The following is a 20,892-nucleotide window of genomic DNA, read 5'->3' as shown; positions in this document are numbered from 1 at the left end:
TATAATATTGCATGTAGAAAAAAGTCATAGTATAGTATGTCGAAAGAAGTCATTATTATAATATTGTAAGTAAATAATAATCATAGTATAGTATGTCGAAAAGAAATCATAGCATGTCCAACAAATTTAATGATGTTATAATATTGCATGTAAAAAAACCTCATAGTATAGTATGTCGAAATAAAGTCATAGTATAGTATGTCGAAAAAAAGTCATAGTATAGTATGTCGAAAAAAGTAATATTAAAATATTGTATGTAAAAAAAAATCATAGTATATTATGTCGAAAGAAGTAATTATTATAATATTGTAAGTAAATAATAATCATAGTATAGTATGTTGAAAAAAAAGTCATAGTATAGTATGTCGAAAAAAAGTCATAGTATATTATGTCGAAAGAAGTAATTGTTATAATATTGTAAGTAAAAAAAGATCATAGTATAGTATGTCGAAAAGAAATCATAGCATGTCCAAAAAATGTAATTATGTTATCATATTGCATGTAAAAAAGTCAGTTATAGTATGTCGAAAAAAGTCATGTTATAATATTGTATGTCGAAGAGTCAAAGTATGGTATTGCTCATAGTATAGTTTGCGAAGTAATTATATATTAAGTTGAAAAAAATCATGTAGAAAAAAGTAATGTTATAATATTGTCAGTAAAAAAAAAAGTCAAAGTATAGTAGGTCCCCAAAAAATCATAGCATCTCCAAAGAATTTAATTATGTAATAATATAGTATGTAAAAAAAAAAATCATAGTATAGTAAGTGGAAAACATAGTAATAGTATAGGTCGATAAAAGTATTTCTTAAAATATTGTAAGTAAATAATAATCATAGAAAAGTATGTCGAAAAGAAATCATAGCATGTCCAAAAATGTTATGTTTTAATATTGCATGTAAAAAAAAAGTCATAGTATAGTATGTCGAAAAAAGTAATGTTATAATATTGTATGTAAAAAAAATCATAGTATATTATGTCGAAAGAAGTAATTATTATAATATTGTAAGTAAATAATAATCATAGTATAGTATGTCGAAAAGAAATCATAGCATGTCCAAAAAATTTACTTATGTTATAATATTGCATGTAGAAAAAAGTCATAGCATAGTATGTCGAAAAAAAATCATAGTATAGTATGTCGAAATAAAGTCATAGTATAGTATGTCGAAAAAAAGTCATAGTATAGTATGTCTAAAAAAAGTAATGTTATAATATTGTATGTAAAAAAAAATCATAGTATATTATGTCGAATGAAGTAATTATATTGTAAGTAAATAATCATAGTATAGTATGTCCAAAAAATAAAATGTTATAATATTGCATGTAGAAAAACGTCATGTTATAGTATTGTATGTGGATGAGTCAAAGTATGGTATAGCTCATACTATAGCTCGCTGAGTAATTATATATTAAGTTGAAAAAAATCATGTCGAAATAAGTCATATTAAATAATAAAAAGTAATTTTATAGTAAGTCACAGTATAGCATCTCAAATATTTTCTCAAAAGTAAAAAGTCATAAACTTGGGTTTCTATATCGTCGAAGGTTTTTCGATGACAATAGAAAGACGATACCGCATTTATATTTAAATTCTCTTTATTATCCAACATGTGCCTAAAGAAAAAAAATAACAAAATGTAAATTTGAAGTCTTAAAACCATGTGGAACTGATAGTTATATAATTAAAGTCTTGATTGCAGCTGGAGGTCGGACTCCACAGGGGCTGTTGCGTAACAACGACTGCACAACAGCTTTATTGCCTCAGAATACATGAGCAGTCAGCGTTTTCTACAGGCCTGCACGTTAAAAATTAAAAACCAATCTACTACTCGCCACAAATTCACCCCCCAAAAATAGTACAGACAACGTAATGAAAACATAAATATGTGAAACGCTCATCCGCAGCGTCGCGGTCCATCAGCTGCACATAATCCCTTCGCCGTTGCCGTGGGATTCTCCTCTGTTGGGCTCCAGCGGGTCACCGGGCGGCTCCATGTTCTGCAGCAGCCGCTCGTAGTCCACGGGCTCGGTCTGGTGGTGCTGCGTGTTCTTCCGGGCGTAGTACCTCTTGGACGCGGCGCGCCACGCCTCCCTCTGCAGGGACTGGGAGGCTTCCGGCAGGTCGGAGATCAGCGTCCGCCTTTTCTTGTCCGCGAAAGAGACGGGCTGCGTGTACCGGGAGTCCGTCATGTGGGGGAAGGGGCCGGGGCGTGAGGAGAAGTGGGCGGGGCGTGACGGGAAGGGGGCGGGGCGCGACGAGAAGGGCGCGGGGCCGGAGCGCGACGGGAAGGGGGCGGGGCCGGAGCGCGACGGGAAGGGGGCGGGGCCGGAGCACGACGAGAAGGGAGACGAGTGTGACGAGAAGGGGCCCGAGTGGGACAGGAAGGGGCTGGGGCCGGAGCGCAACGGGAAGGGGGCGGGGCCAGAGTGCGAGGGGACAGGCATTTGCGAGGGGTTTGCCTGTTGCCGGGCGACTTTTCGGGCGTAGTAGCGCCGGGACGCTGCTCGCCAGGCCACCCGCTTCAGTCTCTGAGCCTCCTCCGTCTGCTCGGACACGGGCGCGCCCTTCTTCTGGCTCCTGTGGAGGTCAAGAGGTCAGAGAGGATCAAACAGACGAGTAGGTATGCAGGTCACCAAGCACATGCTAGTTAAATATATATGTATATTTTTTTTAAATGGGACATGAACTCACCTCAGTTGTTCTTCGTGAAGGTCGTAATAACCGCTCGGATCTGCACAGAAGTTCTCATTTAAAGTTCTTCCCTCCATGTGCTCCAGGTTTCCTCAAAGGGATGAGAAGGAACACACACTCTCTTAGCCACTACCTTTAGCCATAAATATTATATATATATAATTAATATATAAAAGATATAATTTTTTTATTATAAACTCAGTTTTAATGGTTGATAAATCCATGTTTGCAAACACAGAACAGTGAGATAACCTCATGATGTCGTGAGTATTCATTACTTGATTTACAGGGGTTCTCCATGTCCAGACTTCCCGGACTCTCCTGAAGGTCCCTGAACCTCTCTTCACTCATCTCCCACTTGATTAAAACCGTGTCGATGTCACACGGCTCTTCTTTGATGACGAGGCCGCCGCCGGGAGACCTCGGCAGGTTCCCGGCTTCTTCCGACGCGCCGGAGGAGTCGGAGACGCCGGACCGGTCCAGACCCATTTGGCTGGGAGACGACGGAAGAAGCGCCGACTCGTGGCTTTGGGAGGAGACGTGCGAGGGGGGTCTCGCAAAAAGGCCCACTGTGGAGGGAAAGGGGGAGAAGAAAATGTCAAGCGCTATAGTAACTTTACAGAGGGTCTCATTTTCAGCGTGGGCCGCATCATGGCTGCCCTTAAAGGGCCGGTTGCAACTGAAACTCCCGAACGTATTGTTAAATAACTCTTTGCATTTGATTATTGTTTATTTGAGTGTAGAAGTTTCGTACATAAGACATTTTCTTTAATAGTATATCATAAATTCATTGAATTTGAAACCTTCAAAATAAAAGCACGGGATAGTTTTCTTAAATGATGTCTTTCAAGGCGTCAGGGGCCACATAAAATGATGTGGCGGGCTTTTTTTTGACACCTGTGATCTTAACCGTGTTGCTGTTTGTGTACTAGTACATTTTGAGTGTGTATAAAACACATACACTGACAAATTGATCCCATGTCTGCCAATAAATTAATTAACACAAAAAAGACAGCTTTCTGTTGATGCGTGTCACGTGATGTGCGTTTTTTTCACGTGGTAGTACAGAAAGAGAATGCGTGTGTTCATTTAGGTTACTTGAAACACATATGCATGCACGCCTCCCACTCCTTGCTCATTAACCCGTCAGCAAAGAGGACGTATTTACGTACGAGAGACGCTCATCTCGCTCTCCCGCTGCCCGGCTGTCGTCTCGGTGTCCACGCCGCTCGGTTCGAAGCCGCTCTCCTCCGTCGTGGGCTGTGACGTCACGAGGCTGTGCTCTTTCCCAAACAGTGCGCAGGTGCATCCCTGTCGGCGCAGCACCTTTAACTCGCGCGCTATCTCCGAGACGCTGCCCTCCAGCCGCTGGATCTGTTGGTCCCTGTCGGCCACCGTCCGCTGGTACTCGTGAGTCCGGGCGCTGTTGACGCCGTACAGCACGTTCACGATCGAGTCTATCGCCAACCGGATGGCGTTTTCCACCACGAGGGCCTCCTCGTCGCGCAGGTGTGGGTGCAAAGTTTGGTTTTTGAGCAAATTCATCTTGGGAAACAAACAGACCACCAAACAGTTTTGATGTTGAAAAGCTACGTGGAGAGCGTCAGTCCGAGATAGCGACGACAAAGCCTGGCAATCAGACGCACTGTACGAACAAAACAAAAACAATAAAGTCACATTTAACACACGGATCCAAAGCTTTTCCCTGATGTGGACCGAGCGTAAAAAAAATGAAAAGAGAAAGGCAGACTTGTTTTGAGCTAACTGTGTGAAGCTACTACACCAGAAGTGCAGATTCGCTTCCTGCCTTCGTCTACTTCTTCGGCAGTGGATGTCGGTCCGGCGGCCACAGCGCCACCTGGTGGCTCGTAGGACCGCTCACACCGCGACATTATAGGTCCGGATGGTGATTGCTTGGCCATTAAAAAAAGATCCAACTGGAAAATTGATTTAACAACAAATTATAAAAATATAAAAAAATATATAATTATTTATATCTATATAAATAAATATTAGATATTTATTTATATCTATATAAATATATCTATTTCTTCTACTTCATTTGTTGTGGTTTATTGGCCGTTGGCAAACAGCGAAGTTGTGCTTTACCGCCCCCTACCGGTACGGAGTGTGGATCAGGACGTCTAGTACTTTAAACTTTCTTAAATCTTTTTTAAAGAGCTCATATTTTTATCAATAATATATATATTTTATAAGAACTACTGAAATAGTATTTGATAACACTTAATGTATTGTGTTGTTTGTTGTTGCATAATATCTTATATCATATATAAAATGGTCTTCTTTCTGTGTTTGTGTGAGGTGGAGCAGCCGAAAACCGGCGCGCTATCGCCATCTACTGGATGGTTGCAGAACTGCATGTTTTTGGTGTATTTTTTTGGATAATAGCGGGGTACTAGTTTTAACTTCTTTACACACCGTTAGATAGTCTAGTGTTTCCCAAGTTGGGGGCCAGGCCACATCCAGAGGGTCACAAGATAAAGCTTCCTAGAAAGAGGAAATCCTTGTGAAATTCATACCCCAACTACCTGTGCTAAATAAATGTAGTGGAGTAAAAGTGTAGCCTAAAATATTTCCCATTTAGAAGTAGGCCTATAAAGTGTATAAATTTAACTTAAGAATTGTACTTTACTACTGTTGGCTTAACTTCCACCGCACTTAAAACATATTTACGTGATTCGGGTAGATCTACTGGCGACAGTCTATTTTCCGTTTTATTATTTTAAAACAGCCTGAGTCTTAGTTATAGAAATTATTCATACAAATTATGAAAGATTGATTCTTTTCAGTGCATTTTAATCATTTTGAGATTGTTTTTTGGGGAAATATTTTACAAGCATTCGACAAAGGCAAAGTACAAACATGTTCAGCAGTGCATAAAAGAGAAGTTATATTTATATGTTTTCTTCATGAAAAGAGACGTACTCAGGTACATTGGGTTAATCCAGCCATAAAAACATACACAACCTGCATGGGCTGAATACAGAGCGCTATATGGAATGCATCACCCACAGCACATGAGAATGCAGCCCTGCTGAGGACCATTCACCTGCAATACAACATACAATCATGGTGATTAGTGGATTTAAATTCCTACAAAAACCAACTGACGGGACCATTTTGTTATTCCTCTTGCAGGGAACCCGTGGGAACACCTGGGCCGCTTCCTCCGGACACCAACACAGGAGCAAACCCTCCTGCAGTTTTGTTCAGAACGCAGTAATCGTTACAGAAACATGGCGGCGGTGGACGGTTTGGTGAACTGCATTCTGGGCTTTGGGTCGGCTCCTCGAAGCTGCAGCCGGAGTCTGAACTGCAGGTGTTGAACACATCTGCAGGTAGAGCGGAGACGACTTCGACCTCTTCGACGTCGACGCCCCAGACGGGGCGAGGGGGGGCAGCGTGAGAGGTTTCCCCCGGAGAGACCGTCGGTACAGGCGGGGGGGAGGCCCAGTGGACCCCCGGTAAACCTACATAGGAGCTCTGACACTGAGTGAAGCCCAGTGGTACCGTCGGGTTGTGGAAGGCCCGGTTCTCCTCCGGGTCCGTCGTGACGGGTTTGGGCTCAACGATCACGGCATCGGCCGTCAAGACCTCCTCAGTTTTGTATGTCAGCTCCATTTTGCCTTGAGGGGAAAGCCATTTCTGCAAAATTCAGAAGCATTGAGACACATTGTTACGTGACACGTGACACGCAACACACACACACACACGTGTGCAGAAACGCATTACTAACATGTGCTATCCACCTTTGATGAATTGGATGATTGTAGCTGATATTTTCAGCTATTTTTAGTTTATTGGTCTGTGGATGATATATATATTTTTTTCACTCACATTTTTTAATAATTTTTTTTAAAGAAACAGGGCAAACTGATATATATACACGACTGTTCAAAAGTTTGGGGCCACTTAGAAAAAGAAAAACAGCATAACAATGTCCTTATTTTTCGAAGTAAAGCTGTTTTTATCAATGAAGATAACATTAAATGAATCATAAATTCTCTCTACATAGTTAATGTGTAAATGACTATTCTCTGGTGTTAATGAAGTCTCTACAGAGGTGTGTAGAGGCCCATCTCCAGTGTTCTAATGGTACATTGTGTTATCGCCTTAGAAGACTAGCGGAGGGGTAGAAAACCTGTTAAACCCTTTGTATGTGAGCGCAGCTGAAAACAGTTATGCTGGTGAGAGAAGCTCTAAAACTGGCCTTCCTTTGAGCCACAAGAAGAACTACATTAATATTTACTATACAAATCATTATTTATAACCTCGTCAATGTCTTGACTAGATTTTATATTCATTTGATCAATAAAAGTGTGAGTTTTCATGGAAAACAACGAATTCTCTGGGTGACCCCAAACTTTTGAGCGGTCGTGTGCAATAAGTGACACAAAAAGACGAAGAGAGACGACGTCGCCGCCTCACCTGGAGGTTTCCTCCGTGTTGTTGAAATAGAGGTTGGAAGAAAGGAGCTGGCGTCGGCGTGTGAGACAGAGTTTCTATCTTCATCCTGTGGTACAGATCGAATGACATTGAACTCTTTGTCTCAATGATTCTGAATGTACAGAGTGTGTGTGTGTGTGTGTGTGTGTGTTACCTCACGGCGGGACGGCGCAGCACGAACAGCGTGACTCCGACCACCGCGCACACCGGGCCCAGAGATCTGATCAGAACGACGAACCGGTTATCTTCATCTTCTGAGGATGTGAAATGAGACACGATGTGTGAGTCGTACTCCGGAGATGACAGAGAGTACATCAGGCGGCTTCATTGTTAGTAATATTCTATGAAAGTGGTTAAATAAAAAAATTTAAAAAGAGGGGCGGGGTTTGAGGTCTTTATGCCTCTGACTCAAGTCATTCATACGATATACAACATGATGACACGGAGACACTGTGCAGCAGAGCTTACAGATGGACACGACTTCAAAAGTTTGGGGTCACCCAGACAATTTGGTGTTTTCCATGAAAACTCACTTTTATTTATCAAATTAATTGCTAAAGTAATATAAAATATAGTCAAGATATTGATAAGGTTATAAATAATGATTTTTATTGTAAATATGAATGTAGTTCTTCTTGTGGCTGAAAGGAAGGCCAGTTTTATAGCTTCTCTCAGCAGCATCACTGTTTTCAGCTGCGCTCACATAAAAAGGGTTTCCAAGGGTTTTCTACCCCTCCGCTAGTCTGCTAAGGTGATAACACAATGTACCATTAGAACACTGGAGATGGGCCTCTACACACCTCTGTGGAGACTTCACTAAACACCAGAGAATAGTCATCTACACATTAACTATGCAGAGAGAGTTTATGATTTATTTAATGTTATCTTTATTGGAAAAAATAGCTTTACTTTGAAAAATAAGGACATTTCTAAGTGACCCTAAACTTTTAAACGGTAGTGTCAGAACATGAAGCCTTCAGAATACTTAAAGAAGTAAAAAAGTGGCATTTACCTTTTCCCGCTTTATTTTCCCGGCATGTCGATGGACTCCACTCGCTCCAGGTTCCCCCGTAATCCCGCTTGTTGTTCGGTTTGGATCTCACTTTAATGCAGAGCGTGGCGCCCGGTGGAAGTCGTGACCTTGGAACGGAAGCGGACGTCTCGAGCGACTTGAGACGAGAAATCTGAGGAGAAGGTTGGAACTGTTAAACGAGCGATCGCCGTCCGCAAAACATGTCGAGGCGACGGCGTTGTGTGGCGATGAGGTCTTACTCTGGTCCCCGTGCTTTGAGTCTGAAGTAAGAGCTCGTAGTCAAGGTCACCTTTGAGGTACCGATGACCTTCGTACCCACTTCTCCAAGTGATGTTGAACGTCTCTGGTGCTTCTCGGATCTCAGGTTGACGCGGTGGCGTCGGCTGAACTGATCACACACATTGATGAAGCACGTCAACCAGGGGAGGAAATGTACATTATTTCGGGGTCGTTGTTCCCCACTGACGGGAATCCAGGAGCATTAAAAAGAAAACGGGGCACTTTTTAAAACTTGTGAAATAACATTCGAACTTTGTTCAAAATAATAAATATACTTATTTAGGCTGACAGGATATGAGCAAATATTATACAAATGGCAATAATAAGACTATTCGGCAATAATAAGACTATTAGGCAGTAATAAGACTATTAGACAATAATAAGACTATTAGGCAATAATAAGACTATTCGGCAATAATACGACTATAAGGCAATAATAATATTATTAGGCAATAATACGACTATTAGGCAGTAATAAGACTATTAGACAATAATAAGACTATTAGGCAGTAATAAGACTATTAGGCAATAATAAGACTATTTGGTAGTAATAAGACTATTAGACAATAATAATACTATTAGGCAGTAATAAGACTATTAGACAATAATAAGACTATTAGGTAGTAATCAGACTATTAGACAATAATAAGACTATTAGGCAATAATAAGACTATTAGGCAATAATACGACTATTAGGTAGTAATAAGACTATTAGACAATAATAAGACTATTAGGCAATAATAAGACTATTAGGCAATAATACGACTATTAGGTAGTAATAAGACTATTAGACAATAATAAGACTATTAGGCAGTAATAAGACTATTAGACAATAATAAGACTATTAGGTAGTAATAAGACTATTAGACAATAATAAGACTATTAGGCAGTAGTCTACAGATTCAAAGTGTTTTCTTAGAATTTATGAAAAGAAAACATAAATCAGACAATTGTATTCAATTGTATTCTTAATTCTTCGTGTTTATTTATAGTTATTAATTTTTTTTAACAACTCTTAACAATTATAACTTTCTTCTTTTTTTCTAATTCTAAATTATATTTATTGATTTTTTTGTACAGGCAATACAGATGGGACACGTTCTTAAAGAACCCTGGTTTGAAAGGTTCTTTGTGGAACCAGAAATGGTTCTCCTATGGCATCACTCTGAAGAACCATTTTTGGTTCCACGTGGCATCTTCATTGTTCTTTGTGTGCTTACTGTTCTGCGATGGCTCGAAGAGATGTGTTACATTCTGGCACACAGAGTTACGACAAAGTTTGATGTCATATTGATGAAAGTTGCTTAAATTCTCAGAGTCCTTCGTGACTTTGCAGACGCAGCGGTAGCTGAGCTCCATCGCCACGAGCGGACAGGAGAAGACGCTTGAAAACACAAATCACAGGACATTACCATTTGTGTGTGGCACCGACACAACACGCTGGTTTCTGTAAGATTATATATATGAACACTATCGTTAAAAGTTTGGGGTCACCCAGACAATTTGTTGTTTTCCATGAAAACTCACACTTCTATTTATCAAATGAATATAAAATCTAGTCAAGACATTGACGAGGTTATAAATAATGATTTTTATTGTAAATATTAATGTTGTTCTTCTTGTGGCTCAAAGGAAGGCCAGTTTTATAGATTCTCTCACCAGCATAACTGTTTTCAGCTGCGCTCACATAAAAAGGGTTTAACAGGTTTTCTACCCCTCCGCTAGTCTTCTAAGGTGATAACACAATGTACCATTAGAACACTGGAGATGGGCATCAACACACCTCTGTAGAGACTTCATTACACACCAGTGAATAGTCAGTTACACATTAACTATGTAGAGAGAGTATTTATGATTAATTTAATGTTATATTCATTAAATAAAACAGCTTTACTTTGAAAAATGAGGACATTTTGTCAGTGACCCCAAACTTTTCAACCATTTTTTGACCATGTGATTTTTCAGTTTTTCTTTTTTAATAAATTAGCAAAAATTCTATATTTCTGTTTTTTTCTGTCCAGATGGGGTGCTGTGTGAACATTAATGAGAAATAAAATGAACTTTTTAGATTTTAGCAAATGGCTGAAATGAAACAAAGAGCGAACATTGTAAAGGGGTCTGAATACTTTTCGTACCCACTGTCGATATATATATATAAATATATATATATATGCAAGAAGTTAACTTACCCTTCTGACTCCATGAATGTCAGGCTGTAGCTGGTGTTGAACTGTCCGACGGGATGACCGGTGATGTTCAGCACACAGGTGACCGAGTCCCAGTAAGCACTCACACACGAATATCCACCAACTGGCAGCGAGAGGAAACATCAGAACAACCACGACCAGAAAACACATTTAAATTGATGCAAAGACAGAATGAACGGACGAAATATCGAGATCCTGAACTTAAGCATTAAGTTATTTTATTAGATAATACATCATTAGATATTTACAGAATTAATCACACTAAAGGAAATAACTCAACCACATGAACAGGGGTCATCCACATGGTGACCAACCGGTGTCCAGGACTTTAAACCAAATTTACATGACCAAACATTTAGTGAAATCTCAGTGCAAACATGAAAAAGTGAGAACATGTTGTATTTAAACTAACAATGAGGATTCCAAAGCTTACAGTAAATAACCTTAAATGACTCTAATGAATGAGAGACAATAGTTTATATTAAAAGAATAAACATTTATGTCTTTTCAGTTAAGGTGCGTTCACTTGCAGCGCGGAAAAAATTTGCGCTGCGATTATGAAGAGAGCGTTTGCCGGCTGATATTTTGAGCGTCATTGTTTTAAAAGCATATTAATTATTTTAAACTCAGCGTAAATGAACATACGGATATAACATGACTTTTTCAAAGCTTTTCGTATTTTTTTCCCCAGGATTTTTTTCCAGGCCTGGAAAATAACCATTTTAAAATTCCTTGATTTTTCCAGGTTTTCCATGACCGTACTGTGAGCCGTACCTGTGATGCCGCCGGCCGCCGCCTCGACGCTGCAGCAGCAACACACCAACAGGAGCTGCAGACTCGTCTCCATGGATACGAGCATCACACTGAGGACACGGAGGAAACATCTGTATTACATCAGCTGCTTCTGTCACACTGGACATGTATCAGTCCAGCCCACGTCAGATTATCGATATGCACATTACACCATCAGAAATATGATAATGTTCCTCAAGTTTACATTATTTTAAAGAAAAAGACAAAAAAATATTTAGTTGCCACACAGAACAATGAAGGTGCCATCTGGAACCAAAAACGGTTCTTCAGAGCGATGCAATAGAATAACCATTAATGGTTCCTCAAAGAACCTTTCAAACCAGGGTTCTTTAAAGAACTATTTCATTAAAGAGTTCTTCAAAGAACCTATAAAGGTGTCTCAAAGAACCTTTAAAACATGTTTCTTTAAGGCACCATTTCTGGTTCCTCAAAGAACCTTCCAAACCAGGGTTCTCTAAAGAACCAAGTCCTTAAATAGTTCTTCAAAGAACCTATAAAGGTGTCTCAAACGAATCAAAGGTTCTTCAGAAGGTGATGGTTCTTCGTAGAACCACAAAGCCATTTAAAGAACCATTAAGAACCGTTATTTGTCAGTGTGCGTGTGTGTATGAAGAGCTGTTACCTCGGGCTCTCCTGGTGCTGCTCACGTCTCCGCGAGTGAGCCATGGAGCTGAGGTTTAACTTATCACAGGTTACATCACAGGAAGTCAGACTTTATCCGTCACTGTATATTTTTTCTCTTTCTTTGACCTTCTTTTGATTCGTTTTCCGCTTTAGTGCCGGAGCGTTCATTTAGGACTGAAGATCATTCTGTTTATTAAGCTCTTTAACCCTTGTGTTGCCTTCGGGTCATTTTGACCCGAATCAATATTACACCCTCCCCCCGCCTTAGGATTAATTTGACCCAATTCAATGTTTAATGTCGGTGTTCTTTCGGTAGTCAACAAACAAACATAAAGTGCCTCACACTTAAACTTGGAAAACAATATTAATTCTAATAATTTTCTGGAGGTTTTAATTGCTGGCGTCAAATTGAACCCAAAGGGTAAAATATGTTAGTAAATATAAAGGTAACAGGAGGGTGAAACATTGAATCGGGTCAAAATGACCCAAAGGCAACACAAGGGTTAAGTTCATTATTTATGGTCTAACTTTCCATCTGTTTGTAAATCGTTTGTAAATAAGGTATTATTTAAATGTAATAATGTCCCTGTCTGCTACAAAGAGCCAACATAATTGAAGTTAGCTCGCTAGTTCACACTAACAAAGTTAGCTAGCTAGTTAACACTAACGAAGTTAGCGAGCTAGTTAACGCGAACAAAGTTAGTTTGCGAGTTAATAAAGTTAGTTTGCTAGTTAACACTAACTAAGTTAGCTCGCTGGTTCACAAAGTTAGTTCGCTAGTTAGCTGACATCACTCTTTTGTGCCGTTACATTGTAAACTCACCGTTAATGATTCCCGGTCTGTCCTCAAGAGACTCGGTTGGTGTCGCCATTGTCGGTTCTCTGCTAGTAGCCTATAATAATAATAAAGCTGTATTTGTGGGGCAATTACACAAATATCGATGTCATTTACTTATTTAAAGTTGTCAAAAACCTTTATTTATGATTAATTAATAACAGATTGGTGTTGGTTAATATAAATTGTTTTCTGGCGTGTGCAGATGATACAACATGTCCTCCCAGTATGCTCTTTATACCTTAAAGTTGCAACAGGATGGACAGTTTCACTGGTTACTGAGAAAATGCATGGGCTCTGAAAACAGACATCTGACATCTTGATAAGGCCTGCTGCTGCGACAGGACGCGCTCACGCCGTGTGCATCACCACGAGAGCGTGAAGCTGCACATACAGTGACGAAAAGACAAAGACAATCCTCCAGAAGAACTTCTCGTCGTTCCATTGAAGGACGCCGCGCGGCCTCCCGCTCATCGTCTGAGCTCGCGGGTCGGTCCTCGGGTCGTCCAACTCGCTGAATACCGGCTTCACCCACTCCTGCAGCAGAGCGGCCACATACATGTCAACGAAGGCCAAAACATACTCAGAGTAACAGTTGCTTATTTGCATTCTTGCACAGAGTTTGATGTACGATTAAAACACCACTGTATTCAATTCAGTTTATTTTGTATAGCCCGATATCAAAAACTATGAATTTGCTGGTGAGAGAAGCTATAAAACTGGCCTTCCTTTGAGCCACAAGTTTGAAGAACAACATTAATATTTACAATAAAAATCATTATTTCTAACCTTGTCAATGTCTTGATTATATTTTATATTCATTTGATAAATTAAAGTGTGAGTTTTCATGGAAAACACCAAATTGTCTGCGTGACCCCAAACCTTTGAACGTAGTGTATATACATGACACTAAAGTAAAGGGTGCATTCAGTACATTGATATATTAGCCATTAAATACAATGATTTTCAGCAAGGATTCAGCCTCTTTTTCTATGTTTTGTGCTCAAATCACACGAACTGTTGCATAATTTTGATATCACGCTACTGAAATCTGAACCTTCAGCAGGCCAGATAAGAATAAATCTGTTTCTTCATGCAGAGGCCACCACATCCTGAGGCTCAGAGCTCATCAGCATCACCGAATCGTCTCCGATCCGCGAGGAAGCGTGAGCAGTCTGCACCACGAGGGTGAGATACAGTCGAGGAGAACAACGCTTCACAACAGAGACACGGCCCGGTCGGTCGCAGAGATCCTGTAGATGTAATACAAAGAACAAAAAACAAAAACCCAGAGAGAGGAACAAGGAATACACTTCGCCTGTCACAAAGCTACACACACACACACACACACACACACACACACACACACACACACACACACACACACACACACACACACACACACACACACACACACACACACACACACACACACACACACACACAACAGGCATGCTTGTTTCACTCTCACCTATTTTTTTTGCACCACATTCAAAATGATGTAATTTAGGCGGTTGCATGTGCGGCATTTGTAAACTGAAATAATTAAGGATTAAAATCTAGTTTGATGAGTCTGAAAGTTCAATATTCCCACTATACATATATTTCATTAAATAAATACTCTTTATGATGTGGGAACTGCTGGAAAACTGACTTTTGGAATATTTCAACATATTAAAGACGAAACACGGGGGAATAAATCTCATAGATGGAGAGCATTTAAAGTTCTGTCTAAAGTAAACTTTAATTGCAGTATTAAGTATAAATAAATAAATAAATGCATGAATAAATACAGGAATAAATAAATAAAGTCCTGTTTATGTATAACTTAAATGTATTTATTCCTGTATTTATTTATTCATTTATACATTTATTTAAGCATCATTTTCTGTCCTCCATAAAGAACATCCGTTTCCTCATCTCTATGGTCTTTGCAGCAGCAGCGCACCCTGCCCACCAGCATGTGCAACTGCACACAGATCTCAAGCTACCAGGTTGGTTGAAATGGTTATTCATGTTTGTGGATTTTTAAATAAGTGTAATACCAATATAAATATAATAAAGGATATGGAAAAAATAATCACAAGAACAAAAACATGCTTTAAAAAAAAGCCTGACACAAGGATGCACGAGCGATCTGTATACCAGAGGTACACACACACACACACATACACACAGACACACACACAAAGCACCTGCACACTGAGTCATTCACATCCTGAAGGCCCTTGAATGTGACGTCATGGGAAAGTCCCATTAACCGTTCGCCCCCACCTGGGCAACACCTGGTGGCTGCTTTGGAAATTACACGTAAGGCCCAAAGTTGGTTTCAGTCTTACCTTGAAGTTCCCTCCGTATCTGAGGTGGAGGCGCTTGAAGAACTCCTCCGCCTTGGGGATGGAGACGATGCGCTGGAGTTTTTGCTGCCAACACCTGAAATGAATATGAAATAAAAATCTGTTATTCAACTGAATCACTGAGTCACACAGGCAACTACGTGCTAATGTGCAGTGTTAGTTTTCATCATCATCATCATGGAGGTTATAATGTTTGTCGACTTCATGGTCATTTTGAAAGGCTGCAGTTCGTGGTGCTGTTGAGGCGTTTCTATTAATTTGTCTATCCCATCATTGATATAATAGTATTGATACAAGGCCCGCAGAGCATGACACAATGCAATGAAGCAGCACCACAAGCCAACCGGGAGAAGCACTTCTCTGAGAGGGTGTTCTTTGTGTTGTCAGCTCTCACGCCGACGCTCTGCAGGACTTCCTGTCTCTGCTCGCCGCTTCACTGCAAAGTGCCGCCGCACGTGCAGCGCGGCAGCGGTTCCTGTCTCCGTGGGAGGCGATGCCCGGATAGTGTGGAGATGGAAGTGGCGAGCAGCTCTGATAACCGTTTACTGGAAGGCAACGCGCCGCTGACCTTTGGACTTTTACTTGATTTCATTTAATTCTGCGCACTGAATGTAGATTAAGTTACATTTAACCTTATATTATTTAATATGATTTGCACATTTATTTATTAAGATTTGTATAATGATAATAGTTGGCTCAGTCAGCTCTGAATGATGCATTGTGTCAGAGGTATCTGTGCTGTGTCATCATCCTACTCACCAACTTTTTTATTCATTAATTTTCTCTTCAGGGTGGGGGAATTATCTTTTTACTTTGTATTTATTTATTTAGTTTAATTTAGTTTAATTTATTTTTATTAGAATTGTTTCTTTTCTTTTTTTCTTCAAACCTTTACATTTTTAAATGTTCTTGATTTTATTATTGAAAAAAATATTTATTTTATCTTTTTATTTGAATTAATAAAAATATTTTATTTTAACTTATAATTATTCTAATTATTTTGTTATTTAATTTTTCTTTAATCTGAATTAAAAAATTGGTTAAAATATTAACGATTTTTAAAATTAATTTAAACCAGAGTCCATTCGTCCCCGTCAGGGAGACAAAGAGGATCAAATATGTGCCGACAGCAGCAAATTGTTATTGTAATTTTTACAATAAAGTGAAGTGCAGTAACTGTGTTTGTGTTATGCTAGGACTCATTTGTCAGAATTTCTGAGCATGTAAAAGATGATCACAGAAAAGATTCTCGAAAATTATCTTGAGAAAATGGTGGAATTCCCGGTTGGATCGTTTTGCTGTTGAAGAGAAAATCATATTGTTTCATAAATTGGTGAAACCATTATTTCAGCTGACTCTTATCTGTTCACATTATTCTCAGACTGACCCATTCTCTGTGGCTCATAATCCATATGCAATAAGGAAAGTTATACTTCTGGTTGATTACTTTCAGTTGAGGACGAATAGAAGCAGAAAAAGGCAGAAGCTGCGAAGTGGATGAAATGTGAACCGGCTGCCGAACACATTTTAATTTGATTTTCCGCGATGTTTATTTCCACTGATTTACTGCAGATGTGAATTTAAGATTTAATTCTGTGTTGACAGAGAATGTCGCCGGTCTCTGAGGAGGCTTTGTTTGTCTCATGAGACAGCAGCGTATCATGTCACTTTGATCGGCTGAAATATATATATAAATACATATATATAAATAAATATATATGGCTCGTTAAAATATTGTGAGAGATATCTATAATGATATATATATAAATATTTATTTATTTCTTCATTTGTTTTCTTCGAGTGCAGTACAGTAGTTGCTCCACTGGAGGGCAGTAGAGGTTGTTCTGCTTCACTTAAAGCGACAGCGTGATGTACAGATAAAGTCTGCTTGCACATATATAAAAGTTACTCTCTTTCTTCTCTCTTTAGTTTTTTGTTGCATCAATGCTGTTGACCCTGTACCACTATTATTATTATTATTATTATTATTATTATTAACCAGGGACTGCAGATGTATGTGTGGGTGAATGACCTGTAAACACTCAGTCACCACTACGTTCTCCAGCCTCAGTTCATCTGTGATATTATCTCATTTCATTTATTCATGAGCCCCACGTGAAGTTAACTTTATATTATACACCACCAATAAAGTCCAGTTGTTGTTGTTGATGTTGTTATTGTTGGGAGAATTCCCCATGCATGCCACAGTCTGTACACATTAATTAAAACATGATTTTCTGTGCAAAGAAAAAATATAAATATAAATGCAAGAATACTTGAGCACTGTGCTCCTGCAGTAGACGACACGGCGGTTCCCTCTAGAATTTCTGTAATAATCCACCAGGCGGCTTTTTGTTGAACAACAGAACGTTCAAAAAATTAATTAAGGAAGCATTTATACTAAAGAGTGTAAAGACAGTTACAACTTGTACGCTTGTGACCTTTCGCCAGTTTCTGGCATTTCTCAGAGGGCCTTCCTGCCGGCGTTGGTGTGTGTGTGTGTGTGTGTGTGTGGGGGGGTCAGGGTGAGAGGGGGGGCTCCGTGCCCCTGGAGGGCTGCAGGCTCTCGTGGAGTTGTTGTGTGAAGTGACCCGCACACCGAGGCAAAGTGGTGGATGTGTCCTCACCGCGAGGGTGGGCGAGGGCGGTGCTCACATGTTCAGAGGTGGGGGGGGGGGGGAGTTGACTTTTCAAGATTCAAGATGTTTTATTTGTCACATACACACACAGGGTGTGCAGTGAAATGAAAGTGGCAATGCTCAGCAGGAATGTGCAAGGGCAACAAGTACACACTATTTACAATAAAAAACAACACAATATTTACAGTAAGTGTGTGTGTGTGTGTGTGTGTGTGTGCCTAAGAGGGGCAGTTGTGTGGGTCTATGTGGGGGTCCTGGTGAGGTCGGAGTTCACAATCCTGATGGCCTGAGGAAAGAAACTCCGTCTCAGTCTCTCTGTTCTTGCAGCGTGACTACGGAGGCGCCTGCCTGACCGCAGCAGCTGAAACAGTCTGTTGTTGGGGTGGTGAGGATCCTTCATGATCCTGCCGGCTCTGGTTCTGCACCTCCTGGTGTACAAGTCCTGCAGGGTGGGGAGTGTAGTTCCAATAGTGCGTTCAGCCGAACGCACTACTCTCTGCAGAGCCTTCCTGTCCTGAGCGGAGCAGTTGCCAAACCAGGCTGTGATGCTTCCTGTCAGGACGCTCTCTACAGCTCCAGAGTAGAAGGACTGAAGGATCCTCTGGGAAACTTTAAATTTCCTCAGCTGCCTGAGGTGGTAGAGGCGCTGCCTTGCCTTTCTCACCAGAGTGTCTGTGTTCGTTGACCATGTCAGATCCTCGGTGATGTGGACTCCCAGGTATTTATACCCGCTCACCCTCTCCACAGTAGTCCGTTAATCCCCAGTGGTGAGTACGTCCTCTGTTGTTGTACCCTCCTAAAGTCCACAATCAGCTCCTTAGTTTTGGTGACATTCATGATGAGGCTGTTGTCCTGGCACCAGAGTGACAGATCAGCAACTTCCTCCAGGTAGGCCTTCTCGTCGTTGTCGGAGATCAGGCCCACCACCACTGTGTCATCCGCAAACTTGATGATGGTGTTGGAGCTGAACCTGGCCACACAGTCATGTGTGTACAGGGAGTACAGTAGGGGGCTGAGGACGCAACCCTTGGGGATCCTGTGTTCAGGGTGAGGGATTTGGAGGTGTGTCTGCCCACCCTGACCACCTGTGGCCTGGCGGTCAGGAAGTCCAGGATCCAAGCACACAGGGGTGTTCAGTCCCAGCTCAATCAGCTTGCCGGCCAGTCTGGAGGGACTATGGTGTTGAAAGCTGAACTATAATCAATGAACAGCAGTCTCACATAGCCCCCTCTGGCTGTCCAGATGAGAGAGTGTGGTGTGCAGTACCTGGGAGACAGCATCATCTGTGGATCTGTTTGGGCGATAAGCAAACTGCAGCGGGTCCATGGAGGAAGGGAGGAAGGCGCAGATGTAGTCCTTTATCAGCCTCTCAAAGCATTTCATGACCACCGAGGTGAGGGCCACGGTCGGTAGTCATTCATACATGCTGGAGAAGCATTCTTGGGCACAGGGACAATAGTGGATCTCTTGAAGCAGGCGGGGACCACGGACTCAGCCAGGGAGAGGTTGAATATTGTGGTGAACACTGGAGCTAGCTGATTAGCACAGGTCTTCAGTACTCGCCCAGATATGCCATCTGGACCTGCAGCTTTCCTGGTGTTCACCCTCAACAGAGCCCTCCTCACACTGTGCTCGGTCACAGAGAGTGTGTGTTCATCCCCAGCGGTAGAACTCACCTCGGCTACGCTAACGGTGTTGTTGTTAGCCGGCGAGCTAGCGCTGTTGTTGCTAGCCTCAAACCGTGCATAAAATGAGTTCAGGTCGTCCGCTAGGGATGCGTCTGCACTCACCATAGCGCGGGGTCTGCTCTGGTAGTCTGTGATAGTCCGTAGCCCCTGCCATAGGCGCCTGGTGTCGCGCTGCTCCATCTGTGATTCCACTCTGTCTCGGTACCTCCTCTTGGCTTCCTTCACCGCCCTCCTCAGTCCATAGACCGCTGCCTTGTACTCATCTGTGTGTGTGTGTGTGTATGTGGGGGGGGGGGGGTGTTTGGGTTGTAGTGGGTAGATATGCAGTCTTGCAGCTGTGCGTGTGCTTGTCCATGTCTGAGTGAATAAAGGGAGGAAGGGCCAGTAAAGGAGGGTGGGGGGAGGGTGGAAGGGAGGGGGGGATCCAGGTTCAGAAGTGGTGAAGCATAAAATCTCTCTCTCTCTCTCTCCCTCTCTCTATGTCTCTCTCCCCCCTCTGTTGCTGGACCAGACGCAAAGCAACAGCAATTTGTGCGATTTCACAGCTCACCGGATCCCTAAAACTCTCTGACAGCCTTGTGCTGAGGTGGGGGAGGGGGGGGGGGGCAGAGAGGTAATGAGGGAGGGCAGGGAGAGATGGAAGGAATGAGAGGAGGAGCGCAGCAGAGAGGATGGAGATGGAGCAGGCGAAAAGGCAACGCAGGAACTACCTCCTACCCCCTAGATGAACCACCTCCTACCCCCCCCCCCATAGATGAACCACCTCCTACCCCCTAGATGAACCACCTCCTACCCCCCCCCCCCCATAGATGAACCACCTCCTACCCCTCTAGAGGAACTACCTCCTACCCCTCTAGAGGAACTACCTCCTACCCTAGATGAACCACCTCCTACCCCTCTAGAGGAACTACCTCCTACCCCCTAGATGAACCACCTCCTACCCTAGATGAACCAACTCCTACCCCCCCCCCCCCCCATAGATGAACCACCTCCTACCCCTCGAGAGGAACTACCTCCTACCCCCCCCATAGAGGAACTACCTCCTACCCTCTAGATGAACTACCTCCTACCCCTCTAGATGAACCACCTCCTACCCCCTAGATGAACCAACTCCTACCCCCCCAATAGATGAACCACATCCTACCCCTCTAGAGGAACTACCTCCTACCCCCCTAGATGAACCACATCCTACCCCTCTAGAGGAACTACCTCCTACCCTAGAGGAACTACCTTCTACCCCTCTAGATGAACTACC

At 41.7% G+C, this 20,892-nt stretch overlaps 2 protein-coding genes across 4 annotated transcripts; both read right to left on the bottom strand.

The window, feature by feature from the left end:
• Window positions 1-1,581: 1,581 nt before the first annotated feature.
• On the bottom strand, window positions 1,582-4,488 carry LOC130212933 (uncharacterized). Its single transcript, XM_056444248.1, has 4 exons — window positions 3,868-4,488; window positions 2,974-3,264; window positions 2,696-2,786; window positions 1,582-2,581 (listed from the first exon to the last, which is right to left on the bottom strand). The coding sequence occupies exons 1-4, from the start codon at window positions 4,238-4,240 to the stop codon at window positions 1,921-1,923; spliced, it is 1,416 nt and encodes a 471-aa protein (XP_056300223.1). The 5' UTR covers window positions 4,241-4,488; the 3' UTR covers window positions 1,582-1,920.
• A 1,007-nt stretch (window positions 4,489-5,495) lies between these two features.
• Window positions 5,496-19,878, bottom strand: LOC130187998 (interleukin-21 receptor-like). Of its 3 annotated transcripts, none has more exons than XM_056406021.1 (11): window positions 19,740-19,878; window positions 15,293-15,386; window positions 12,942-14,206; window positions 11,456-11,544; window positions 10,664-10,784; window positions 9,695-9,858; window positions 8,435-8,583; window positions 8,175-8,346; window positions 7,317-7,416; window positions 7,145-7,229; window positions 5,496-6,361 (listed from the first exon to the last, which is right to left on the bottom strand). In XM_056406021.1, exons 4-11 carry the CDS (start codon window positions 11,538-11,540, stop codon window positions 5,840-5,842), a joined length of 1,398 nt encoding a protein of 465 aa, XP_056261996.1. In that variant the 5' UTR covers window positions 11,541-11,544; window positions 12,942-14,206; window positions 15,293-15,386; window positions 19,740-19,878; the 3' UTR covers window positions 5,496-5,839. The 3 variants fall into 3 exon arrangements, with proteins under 3 accessions (XP_056261996.1, XP_056261997.1, XP_056261998.1); XM_056406022.1 differs by having other exon boundaries at window positions 11,456-13,011; window positions 13,195-14,206; XM_056406023.1 differs by lacking the exons at window positions 15,293-15,386; window positions 19,740-19,878 and having other exon boundaries at window positions 12,942-14,249.
• Window positions 19,879-20,892: the final 1,014 nt, after the last annotated feature.

Source organism: Pseudoliparis swirei, chromosome 22, assembly GCF_029220125.1.
Source record: "Pseudoliparis swirei isolate HS2019 ecotype Mariana Trench chromosome 22, NWPU_hadal_v1, whole genome shotgun sequence".
Lineage (NCBI taxonomy): Eukaryota > Metazoa > Chordata > Actinopteri > Perciformes > Liparidae > Pseudoliparis > Pseudoliparis swirei.
Note: the sequence above shows the minus strand (reverse complement) of the source record. Positions and strands in the feature narration are given on the sequence as shown.